This window comes from Pygoscelis adeliae, unplaced genomic scaffold (assembly GCF_000699105.1).
Source record: "Pygoscelis adeliae isolate BGI_AS28 unplaced genomic scaffold, ASM69910v1 Scaffold202, whole genome shotgun sequence".
Classification (NCBI taxonomy): Eukaryota; Metazoa; Chordata; class Aves; order Sphenisciformes; family Spheniscidae; genus Pygoscelis; species Pygoscelis adeliae.
This window is the reverse complement of record NW_008824544.1, coordinates 120,626-133,840: the sequence shown is the minus strand read 5'-3', so window position 1 is coordinate 133,840 and position 13,215 is coordinate 120,626. Positions and strand designations below refer to the sequence as shown.

At 41.4% G+C, this 13,215-nt stretch overlaps 1 protein-coding gene across 1 annotated transcript in view; it reads right to left on the bottom strand.

Annotated features, from left to right (window-relative positions):
* The window catches only part of TAF3 (TAF3 RNA polymerase II, TATA box binding protein (TBP)-associated factor, 140kDa), a 109,786-nt gene that overhangs the window by 23,752 nt on the left and 72,819 nt on the right, over nt 1-13,215 (bottom strand). Inside the window, exon 2 of the mRNA XM_009321742.1 lies at nt 4,788-6,604. Coding sequence (XP_009320017.1) covers nt 4,788-6,604 — 1,817 coding nt within the window. The remainder of the gene's footprint in view (nt 1-4,787; nt 6,605-13,215) is intronic.

The window sequence follows — 13,215 nt, the reverse complement described above, 5'->3', positions numbered from 1 at the left end:
CAAATCACAAATATGAATTCTAGACTAAAAAGTCAACTTGAAATTTCATTGCATTTGTACCTGCTCATACACTTTGTTAACAAATCTTCCAGATATAGTATTTTTCTAGACACAAAACCCCCCAGTATATTTCTAAACATCGACATGAAATGCTTTGACCTTAGCAGTCAAACTTGATAGGTGCCCACAGGTGTTTGCACTTTTTTCTGAGATTTAAATTCAATTATTTCCCAGGTTCATCACATAAATGTACTGTGACCCTCTTGAATAAAAATTAGACACAGAGGAAGCAAATAAACGCCAAGCACCAACACTGAGTACTTTATGAAAGTGCTTATCCACACAGGTATAACAGACCCACTGCTTTTTAATGCAACTAGGCTGAGGTTTTTAATGGCTATTTTTCAAATGGCCTGGTTTCCAGCCTCAGTATCTGGTGGGCTTTAGACCACTTGAATATGTCCTTAAACTCTTTGAACTAGTATCTGCCAGAATTACCAACTCCCATTGAGCTAGTGCTTCGCAAAACCTGTACAGAATCATCTCAGATTTTACAGTTGACATTGTAATGATACGCCATAGTCGCTCAACTTATATCCATATAAGTGTATATACATTTTTTATATATATAAAGAGAGGGAGACTGATCTCATTTTGAGCATGTGCATCATTGTATTTAATAAAATAACCACTTAGCTGAATCTGGTCCAGGAACTTGAAGAGACAAAAATATTATGCATACTCTAAATGGAAACCCAAGCAACTCTCAGTGGGAGAAATCTGTTTTAAAAAGCTTTCATAAAGAAAGGGAGGGCAAACAATCGATTCAAAGCACAGAAAGCAGCACAGGAGATGGCAGGCCAGAGTGGGAGGACTCAGTTAGGACTTACATTGAGGAATGGTAATGACAAAGTCCCGTGCCACGCACCTTGCCCAAATAATCGGAGCTGCTCATTAGGAGATGTCTACTTCAGACAGAGAAGGGCTGCAGCCCGAGTCTTGTTTTGACGCAGTTAACCATGCTTTTCAATAAAGCTCTCCATGGATATGTATTAGTCTACTCCACAGGTCTCCCTCTACTTTTTTGTTTATATAGCACGATTTTTTTGTTACGTCATTCCCCTAGAGTGTTGCAGGAAGTTTTTTCCTCTGGAGCTCCTAATGCCTGGAACAATTTCACTGCCACTTTCCACAGGTAAGTCTCTTAACTGCTTTCCCAGCACCTTAACCTGTAGCATCGTCCACTGGATAGAGATATGGAATTGAAACCTGGGTACAGGAGGCTCAGGCACATGCCTTAGATTATCTTACCTCTTTTCCTGCAGGTTTTTCCTCCTTCTGTAGTGCCTATCTCAAATACAAAACTTCCTAGGACAAGCACTGCTACTTAGCTTCCAGCACACAGCACAGGAAAGATACTCATGTCATCCACCCTTTGTATTAAGGTCTTTTGTATTATTATTATTTGTATACCACCAAGATGTTCTAAACAACGCTGGTGCGGGCTCATGCAGCAGAAGAAAAGCACATAAAACACTTCTTTATGCTCAGATACCAACATCGCAGTCTGCTGTGAGAGGAAAACTGGGCTCCACGACAACCCTAAATCTTATCCTTTGATACAAGAGGAGAGGAAGCATCTTTCTACAACGTGGGTTTGTGTGCAGGGTTTGCATGACTGGAGCAGAGGGAAAATTAAGGAGCATTCACAGTTACATCTGGGATACCCTGGTTTTCCTCTACATCGATGATAGGATTTTGATTCACGAGTAAGGGCAGTTTACTTTGGGGCAGCTCTGGCAAGCCCTGCCCCAATGCAAGGGTGGCTCCATTTCTCACGAAGCTGTTCCTCAACTGCTTTAGTTTACAGCTCAGCGTATTAAGATTATCTGAAACTGGGTCAGCAGCTGCCTCGTGAGCTGCTCAGTCACTCCTACAGCACGCCCGGTAATCTCCATCGTAGAAGTGGGGTGTAACTGCTTCAACTGTTTGCTTTTAATTTGGTAGTGCATGCAAGGCAGCGGCCCAGCTCACTGTCTCCTTTCCTGGCTCCAAGGGCAGCACCCCAACACTTACTGCAGAGCACAGAGCTGCAGGCAAGCCCTACGCAAAAGCTCCTCTTCCTCGGTCCCACCACCGAACACTTCTAGCACGCAGCCTTCGGCTTCTTCTTTCTGCCATTTATGCAGAGTACCGGTTGCTGTTCTGTGTCTTCCAGCAGCTTGGGGCAAACTTACAGGGAAAACTTGATAAAAAGCTTCAATTCCCCAACAGGATGGAATGCACACTTACGTAATAACTATGGCGATACTGAAAAATGGAAACATTACCGTGGAGTCACTCTTTTGTTTAAGTATAGCAATATTAGAAATAGAAATCTGATTTTTTCTACTGGCCATCACGAGCTGAAGCTGCAGTTAGCCCACAAACTCATCTTTCAGGTTGTGCCTATGCCTCCGAAGCGGACGCGCCGCTGAAGGTTACGCGTCCGAGCAGTAACTTGATCATTTGCTCTTACAGCACAACTGCTGGCTAAATAAGTCATTGTGTGATCTAAAAGCTAAATTAAGGAAACATGTACTTTTAGGGGTTAAAACGAAAGAGCAGCATTCTGGAGTAATACTGGGAATTGGGGCCAGCAGAAGAGCATTTACAGTGGATTACTAAGCTTCCCAAATCACCAAAGAGGTAAAGTCCAGCAATATAAGACTCCTTTGTAGCTAACTAAAAATACATTGTCAGTGGATTTGTCCAGTTTTATGTATAAGCAATACTTCTTTCACCTGAACTAATACTAGTAGTCATATAAGCCCCTTATTGCCATGTGCTGCATTTTTTTTGCTAATCTTCAAGGATTTAGCTTCTTTGCCACATACCTCAGGGCACCAACTGATAAAGCTCTAACTCTCCATTTTTCCAGGACACCAGCAGTGCGGCCTTGCAAAAAATGAAAATCGCTCAAGAGATTTAAAGGGGAAATTTATTTTTAAAATCCTGACTTGCAGCAAAGAGGTGGATTTAAAAAAAGCTTATCTATCAAGAATCAGTTTAAATTTTAATTCTATCTGGGGACTCTTTCATGCATTCTAGCTTTAAAGTTTATCTTTTGACAGGGACTTTTTGCCAAGGTAATGGGCAGCTTTGTCAATTTAATTTGTCCAAGTTTTTATTACCGTTGAACTCCTTTTCCTAATATATATATGCTCAGTCTATACTGGAGCTTTACCAGTTTGTATTTGTTTGTGTATCTGTTATACTGCTCTAAAGCAAACTAGATACAGAGATTTGCAGAAGAGATGCAAAATCGAATATATGAAAAACAAGCAACTCGTGTCTATTTTATATACACACATATTTAACTTAAAAAGAAATCTCTGCAGAAATTCTCAATGAATGACTGACAAAACATCTCAGGCATGAGGGGCAGACAGACAAAATGGGGAACCCGTGAAAGTGTTGCTGCAGTCTAAAATCAGACATTACATTAACACGGACAGCTCGACCACCACCCTGTCGATCACCGACTCATCCACAGCAGATAAATGTTAGTTCTCCAGATCACCCCGATTCTGCACTGAAAAACCATTTGTCAACTTAAAAAATATGTCAAGTTTTGAGATCAGCAGTTTGTTTCAAGTCCAGCAGGTAGCACAACAGGGTACAGTGGCCAAAAAGGAAAGTGAGAAATGTCCCAAATCTGAGCTTGTACGAACTGAGTATTACACTCAAAGCAGGATGTAAAGAGCATCTTGGTAAAACCAGAACTTACATAGTGCTTCCTAATGCCAAGGATAGAGATTAGGAAATCCTGTATCCAAGGTTATCACATATGAAGACAATCTCTTTCTTTTCTTCTTTTTTCTTCTTTTTTTAATATTAACAATTTAATGCGTATTATAAGGTGAAGTGACAAAAAAAATTAGAGCAAACCCTGAATTAGGGGAGCTGTTTCTAATGGGATTTCAAATCTGATAACATGCAAATATGCTGGTTTCATTTCTTAAATATTAAATATATTCTCAAGATTAGGTGATAGTGGAAAGAAGAAATTATCTTTGGCTGATGTAAATCAGTAGAGTTACAGGAGTGGAAGGAGCTCAACCCACTTGAAAACTAGCTCTCCTCCTCTCTCTCTCAAGCATAAGACTCAAAACGAAAGGTGACATTTGAACATTTAGACCATAATTTGAAAACAATTTTCTTACTTCAAACAAATGGGAGCAACCAGGGGGCGGTCCTGCTAAGAGAGGATTCAGCAGCTCTTCTGAATGTCTGAGATAACTGGTGAACTTGTTTATTTGAAGGCAGTCTGCTCCTCATTTCTGTCCACCTGGTAATTTACAGACTTCTACAAGCTTTGAAACAGTAGACTTCTAGAAACTAAATGTAAAGTTTATATGGAAGGTATATGGTTGCTGGCCCTACTAGTGGAAACGTACAGAACAAAATCTGTGCACTGCAACACTACATACATTTGTTGTGTGTGTGCTGTTGTTCAGTCTGAGCCCCAGCTTTTCAAAGTGAAAAGCGAGTTCAGGAAAACCAGAAGGACAATCTCACATTTCAAATTCACAAAATTGAACTTCCATTGTTTTGTCTTCCAAAGAGGTGCGACCATCCCTGAAACTCTTGGGGGACGTCTTCCTTGGAGCTGTTATTTTTAAAAAATACCAAACCTGTAATCACACATCTCCTCAAAGCTCTTAAACAACGCTCAGCAGCAAATACAGGAGTCCACGTGCATTTTTCAAGCCAGTATGCCATCTCAACTCATCTAAACAGCTTACCTTTTCATGTTTGTGTTTCTCTTTTTCTTTCTCTTTCTTTTCTCTTTCTTTCCTCTCCTTTTCCTTCTCCTTCTTTTCCTTTTCTTTGTCCTTCTCCCTTTCTTTCTTTTTCTTCTTCTCTTTTCTGTCTTTCTTCTTCTCTTTTGGTTTCTCTTTGTCCTCAAACAGTTTTTCAGGAAGCATTGGAGACAAGGAAGGTAACATGCTGGGAAGCCTCATGGCAGTTGGTGTGCTGAACAAGGGCAAAGACATTTCTTTGGGAGGTAACACAAGAGGTGCTGATGGAGCCTTTATCTTATCTTCCTTACCCTTATCTTTAAGTTTCTCTTTGTCTTTTTTATCCTTGTCTTTTTTGCCTTTCTCTTTCTCTTTCTTTTTATCTTTATGTTTTTCTCTCTCCTTTTTGGTATTGCCATCTTTCAACTTTACTTTTGTGTCAGCATCCTCAAAGTCCTTTAGTTTGAATTTATAGGGATCAAGATCATCATCTTTGAGTAGTTCCTTCCACTGAAATTTTGCCTCCTTGTTTCCTTCCTTGTCTTTATCTTTCTCCTTGTTCTTTTCTTTCTCCTTGTTTTTCTCCTTGTTTTTCTCTTTATCTTTTTCCTTTTGTTTTTCTTTCTTCTTCATTTTTGTCTTCAGCTCCTTTTTCAATTTCTTTTTCACTTCTACTGATGAAGCCAACTTGGTTTTCTCCTCATAGACTTTGAGAAGAGGTTCTGGAGTTGGTGGTGAAGCAGAAGGAGAGGAGAAGTAAGTGAAATTGGTAGGTGGATTAGAAGGTGTCCCCATGTTTGCCTTTCGAATGACCTCATCAATTGAGTCATCCATTGTCCATGAAATGTCTGAACTTGAAGTCCCACCTGAGGGAGGTATTGGAGTTGCTCCTGCCTTATTTGCATTATTGGCAGAAACAGAAGGTTTAGGAGTTGTAGTCTCTGAAATAGAAAGTCTTTTAGGACTGGTAAAAATTTCCCCTTCTGATTCGGAACCAGAGGAAAACTCAAAGGGATCCGGTTCTCGTTCTGCACACGCACGAGCAATCACAGCATCGATTGAATCATCAATGGTCTTGTCCATTACTGGTACTTTCTTAGTCTGGTTTTCAATATTTGGCTTGGTGGCAGGCTCAGGTGGCACCTGTCCTTGTTTTACTTGAATGTTTTCCTTTCCTATCTTGTCACTTAATGCAGCCAGGGGGGTTCTACTTGGTGTTTCAGGCTTGACAGGTAGTTGGGGAACGTGAGCAGGAACCTTTGGACTTTTAGGGCTTTTTGGGCTCTTGGCGCGACCTGGTGACTTTTTTTCTTTGGATCCAGTTTTTGGTGAACGTATGGGACTTCCAGTTACCACTGGTGAGGGTGTAGTTTTAGGTGATTTTGTCTTCTGTCCCGGAGAACTTGTTTTGGACTTTGTTTTGGGTACTAACGGCTTTGCCTCTAAAGTTTTGGGGGTTGGCACTTGCGATTTTGCAATGGGAGCCAACATTGGTGGTTCTGGTGAAGGAGGGGCTAAGTCTGTACTGTCCTGAACATGAACTGGAGAAAGCATTGGTGGTACTTTTTGAGTATTTATTGAGCTAAGAGGCTCACGTGGTTCCAAAGCTCCGTCCAAGGTGTCCCCTTTGGAAACAGACAGTTTTGGCCGTTTCACAGGTGGAAATTCCTCAGCATCAGGACTTTCTAACGGTCTCTTGCTCAAGTAGTTCTCATCATTAATTGCCTCATCCTCTTCCATATCCCCTTCTTCTTCCAGTGGCACCTGCATGGCCTCTGCAGATGTACCTCCATCGGTAGGCACCTGTTCCTCTTCCTCTTCTGTAACAAAGAACATTTTAAAAAAGCATTAGGATAACTAAAATGTGTTTTACAGAAACAAACATCAGAGCAAACGTTCGCGTGCATCTCAGCCCATAGGAGATAACTGGCCACCTAACAACTTCTTACTGGTCTGCTTGGAAGGAAAGTGTGGCATCTCCTCTGTCTCACATCAGCCACCATCACAACTGGCAGGCGCCCTCATCACAGTGCAACATCAAACCCGTGAACAAAGGATATGAGGGAGAGCTTTCCAATGATGGTAGACCTTGTGGAGCAGGTCCAAAGTGTGAATTCTACCTAAAATTGTCCTGATTATTTCTTACTGCAGTTGTTGGGAACCTGCTTCACGAATAACAACAACAACAACAACAACAACAACAACAACAATACCACCACCACGAACCTGTTTTGTTCATTTTAAACAAAGGGAGAGAGGTTGAAGCATTTTTTGCTGTAACAAAGAGGACTGCAAAGCATACATCAAAGTAAAATTCACTGGAATTAGCTGTCTTGCTTATATATCACACAATTTTGACTGCAGATTAACTACTAGGAAAATGTCTTCCTAAACCTGGTTTGTTTTTCCTGAAGCAGCACAGTCTGAAGGTTAAAGCAGAGGACTAAGCCCCATTCAACCTGCCAGGTTCTGTCTCTGATACCATCTTAAGAGCTTGCTGCACACGGACGTTATCTGTTATGATTACATGGGAACACCCCAGCATCGCTCTTGTGCGTGTTGGTTTGGATCAGGAGCACGCCTTTGAAATGCATCTCGCCATCATCCCCACTTACTGTTGTTTTGTTCGCATCATGGAGCAATCCTGGAGTCCATGTGCTGGCTTCCTGCTATAGTGAAACCAAAGTGAAAGATACGTTGCCAGAGAAATACACCTAACGGGCTCCAGTCGCAAATGGGCATTCAGGCTATGAGACCAAAAAACCAGCTTTTGAAAATAAGATAAACCTGAAACATGCAGTGTGGACATCAGGCACCAACTGTTTCAAGCCAGCGTGGACACCACCTGTGTGATTGCTCTGTTTTTTTGTTTACTAGCAATTACTTTTTTTTCCCCTGCATATATGACCATCTTCAGTCCTACATGTGTCACATGATGGTGCAAAGAAAGGAGAAAATTCACTTGAGATCTCCCAGCAAATCCACAGCAGGTTTGAGAAGAAGAGAACCTCTGATCTCCCCAACCACAGCCAAGCACTTTATCCTCTTGGATACACTTGCTCACTTTCAAAATGGAATTATCCAAGCAGAAAAAAAGGATTCTTAGTCTGGAATAAGAACGTCCACACCAGCGTTAACCTGACACATTTATATTTGCTGTAATTACGTCATTACACCTATGCCAGTTAACATTCCTGCGCAGACAACCTCACTTCACTTTACCCCATGTGTCTGTTTACCCACCTGCAAAAACGCATGACATTTTGTCTAGCAGGGTTTCTGCGGAAAGATGTCAGGTGCCCTAAGATTCTCACATGAAATACCTAGCAAAAAACATTTATTATGACAGTGGCTAAAACGCAACTTAATGAGCAGGTGGTTTTAAAGAAACAAATGCCGAGAAACTTACAACGTTACACTAACGCCATTTAAAGCTTTGGAAGACAGCATCTTTCTGAAATATCTCTTTTCGAGCATTCATTTTCAGGTTTTCTGTGCTGGTCCTTCTCTACTGTAATGTGTCAATGCTCTGATTTAGGAGACTTGAGTCAAGAGCCCTGGGCTGCAGCACAAATCTTGCCAGCATCACAAATTAAGTAAAATGAGCTAGCAACTCTGGCTTTTGCCAGGGCCCAGAGGATTTACAGCAGCCAGCCCAGAGAGGAGACTTTGCCTGAGGATAAAGTCTTAGCCTTCCGTGAAAAACAGAAATGTTAGGGAGTTAGGTTTTGCCTGGCTGGGCACTGACATTAAATTTTTTAAACTGCAAAGTTAGAGTATAACTGAGAAATCACTGTGGACCGAGCCTGCACCTGCTATGGGGGAAAAAAATCTTCCAGATCATGGAAGTCATTTCAATCTCTGTTTAAGCTGTTGCAGAAATCAGCTGCCTTTATCTGCTCAAAACTGTTTTGGGGATGAAGAATTAGCATTCATCAGATGTCATACAGCACCGGTTGCTACCGAGCAATTCCTTCCCAACCCCATTCAACCTAGTTTGCCACTGAGAGTTTGTTTTCATTTAAAATTTTAAAGAGCGATAAAATTTAAAACAAATACCATACTTTAAAATCAGGATCTAGAGGTCTTCTGCCTCGGCTACATGATGAAAAGTGTAGCCAAATTCAAACATTAGGAAAGACAGGGTTTGATCATGCAGACTTTAGAGACAGCAACATAAAACATTTTAATATAAAAAACACGGGGATAAAAAAGAGTCAATAAAGTGGAAGAGAAATTACTGCAACGAAGAGCAAAAAAATTACATTTGCTAGAAAAATCAGAACATTTATTTGCTAAAGATTTCTGCCCGGTGTCCACTTAAACAGCCACTCTGTTATACCGTGTCTCACGGAAGTGCACTGCAATATTTCATATTTTTGTAACTCCTTCCCATCCCAAGGTGCTTCTCATGTTTTACCTACTCAGGATTGCAGAAAACCAGCAGCTGCTGGATCAAAGGTGAAAAAACAATTTCAGAGGAGGTTTGGAGAACAGGGACCGGAGTTTTGTACAATAAAAAAAGAGCAATGCTTATTTTTTTTTAATAAGGCCAAGTAAAGTTTGCACCGAGCCCACGAAGTTTCTGTGATCTTGTGTGGAGATGCCAGGGAAGGGCAGAAAAGGTTAAAGTGCAGTTTGTAGAGGTGAGACTAGAAATCGGGGTGTCTTGGCTCCAGCTTTCATGCACATTCCTGCAAGCCACAAAGACAACTTAGCAAGGAAGCAGAAGCATTACCATCCCTTTTATATGGACTTGGATTCCCCAAAACATCTGGAAAAAATTGCCTGGGTCAGTCCTGAACAATCCAGGGACTAAGGAAGTTCACGAGCACTTAACTACTGACACACATTCACCACTTTTCAGACATGCTCAGATGACAATCTGGAATCCTATCGTGGTCAAACGAAACCCAAATTTCTCTTGGAACAAGGCCACGGTCTGATCCTCAGCGAGGACTGGTTTTCTGCCAGGCAGCGGCTTTCAAACCTGAGCCACCGCAGCTGTGACCGTGGCAGAAAACAATAAAGCACTTTTTTTGGGGGGGGTTAATTAGAGAAAGTGAAATCTCTGTCTTACGTTCAGGAGCTACAGGCTCTTTTCCCTCCAGAAGGATTCACACAGGAGCAGGAACCAAATATGGGAAAACATCGGCTTTTAAGCGTCATCTGCTTGATTTGGCAATGAGCATTTAAAACCACGCAGCAGCTTTTTCACCTTTGTCCATCTCATTCACTACCCGGCACTTCTCGATGCGCAATCCTTTGTGCACAGGATTGCTTTTTAACTCTCTTTACTGCCATCTCTCCCTATCTCCGGCCACCTTATTAATGATCCGACTCTTGAGTTAGCATCTATAGGTCAAATGGATATCACCTCGGCCATCTGCCCTAATAACTCTCTCCTGTAATGAAAGGAGACTAGAGCTGTTTGGGAGGGTTCTCAAGATAACAGATACATTTTTTTTTTTTGGTTGTTCTTAGAGAAGTCAGTGCTGGATCAATATTAATGCCCACATTACTAAAGCTATACAGAGCAATTGTTTATTATGTCAGCCAGGCCCATGGGCAGAGCCCGGGTTCAGACGATGCACAGGTTACAGGAGGGATGGGTTCAGCCGCCGCAGCGCAGCCCCGAAGGTGAACTTGTCCAGCGTCGAAATAAAACAAGCTGACAGCTGTTAGCACGCTGCTTCTGAGAAAACTGTTTGTTAAGACAGCACTTCTTACTGGAGCATATTAGGATGTGTAACATCGCCTCTGTCTATGTAACGAGGCAAGTTCTTCACTTCCATGAAAGGATGATTCTGAAGTTAAGGGAGGAAGGAATCCACTCCTCTCTTGACATGGGTCTGCAGCGCGATCTCCGGCAGGTGACACTACGTACTGCTGTCTTCCCATCTGACAAGCGATGGTAATTTCATCTCGCAGAGGCGCTGCAAAAGCGGAACTTGATAAATACGGAGCTCCCCGGGATCTCTGGACAGAAAGCATTAGAATCCCAAATGCAAGCCATTGGGATATGTCACCACGTCAAATGCTGGAAAATTTCTTAAGCTGAATAGTTCAGGCAAGAAACCAAAACTCCTGCACCTTTTTAACAAAACACTACTAAATAAGCACAAAATTTCTTTCTTTGTACATCATGCTCCTGTAGCACAGCAGGGACTCCAAAACCAAAGGCTTATTGAATGTATACTTTCTTAATTTGGCCACAGCTCAGTTTCAGGACAGCAATACTCAACACTTCAGTAATGAACTTCCAAGTTCACGATGATCGAGGGACTATTTGTCCCTAAAACTGACACAGGGGTACAAAGGAACAGAAATTCTGCCTTTATTGCAGAAAAAGAAGTGCAATCACCCGTACCACGCTATCATGCTCTCCTGGCTGCTTCATTAGAGGAGGCTGCACGCATTGCTCTTTCAACAACAGGTCAGATGAAAGTGAAGGCAGGAAAAAATAGATGAAAAATTCTTCTGATTGAAGAGAAACGCACCTATGTATAGACGTTTTTCAAGCAAGAAAACCTATCACACACACACACATATATATATAAAAAAATATATATAAAATTAAAATTGTCATCATCTTGGTCATTACCAGACTTTTTACTTGGTAGCTTCAGAGATAGCAGCATAAGCACTTACAGCTAGACGATGTCCTAAGGAACACGGCACAGATTGGGACAGACAAGATCTCTGCTCAGCTCTTGACCCTGCCAAAAACTGTCTGGTGGCTGGTATTTAATTTAAGCCAAGTTCCAGTCTCTCTTCCAGAAACTGGATTAATATTCCCCTATGTCACAGGGTGGTGGTAGGATAAAACCATCTGGCTAAGACCTGGAGATCTAAGAATAAACCAGTATTTCTTAGGTACAAGATGAAGCAGAGTCAGACATGCTGGCCTAAAGATGGACACCACTTGTTTAAGAAAGCATAACATGACGTTAGTAACAGCAGCCTCTTACCTCCCATGCAGTGGCTAACATATTAATTGCACAAAGCTCTGGCAGGTAACAGTTCCTGTGGAAGCCAACTCTTGTTATTATAATAATGCAAGATTTTGCCATTTGGTATTTGATATTAACTTTAGTATGCCAGATAAACAGTATCAGCTACCAGAGCAAACCCACTAGGATACAATTCTGAATGAGCAGATGTTTCCATGTAACTCATATGTGCCTATTTTCAACAATTAAATTTCTTCCATAACCCTTTTCTTTTTAAACAGAATTTGAACATTTTATTTTCTAATGGAATGCAAAATGGCCAGATAAACATCTATCAGTAGATCACACATTTCTTTCACACACAGTTCTGCTCATATCAGGTCTCTCTGCTCCTTTGTACTGCATGGTACCAAGTACCTAAGTATGGAAGTTGAAAGCATCAGGGTTTTTAAGGAAAATTAGGACTCATGAAAGGAAATAATGTGGCAGTGCCTGCACTGAAATCTTCAACCCATCTTTCTTTCCAAGCATATGCTCCTTAGGACCGCATGGATATCGAGCTGAAGGTTTTATACACAAGCCAGCTCAGCCTCCCAAACGCAAGAAAGGAAGTGGTCGTTCCCACCCAACATACGAAACTTTTTAGTGAAGAAAAAAAAAATACCAGAAAACTTCCTGAAGACTTCCAGAATAAGTTTCCTATTGTCTACATAAAGCATGAGATTAAGCCAAAGATATCGTTTGGGAAATTTTAAGTCAGTCAAGAGCTTAACATCCCTATCATATCCTAATAAGTAGGGGCTTTTGACTTCTGTTAAAAGTGAATCGTTTTTTTCTTCTGCCATGACAGGTTTTATCTCTTTAACTTGTAATAATAATGGCCTTTTCCCAAAACAAACAGAAAGTGTGCTTGTAGTCCATAAAGGAAATTAATGGAAGAGCGACAAAACTCAATCCTGATATCCTACAGGCCCATATCTTTATACCCTAATGCAAAATGGACACACTAAGATACCTGCAATACATTTTGAGCTTAAAATGACAGATTTTATATAGATATATGTGTGTATATATATGTGTGTTTTATATATATATTATTATATAATGTGCTGGTTTTAGCTGGGATAATTTTCTTCACAGTAGCTAGTATGGGACTATGTTTTGGATTTGTGCTGGAAACAGGGTTGATAACACTAAAAGGGATGTTTTCGTTACTGCTGAGCAGTGCTTACACACAGTCAAGGCCTTGTCTGCTTCTCACCCCACCCCACCAGTGAGCAGGCTGGGGGTGCACAAGAAGTCGGGAGGGGACACAGCCGGGACAGCTGACCCCAACTGACCAAAGGAATGTTCCACACCATATGACGTCATGCTCAGCATATAAAGCTGGGGGAAGAAGAAGGAAGGGGAGGACGTTTGGAGTGATGGTGTTTGTCTTCCCAAGTCACCGTTAGGCGTGATGGAGCCCTGCTTTCCTG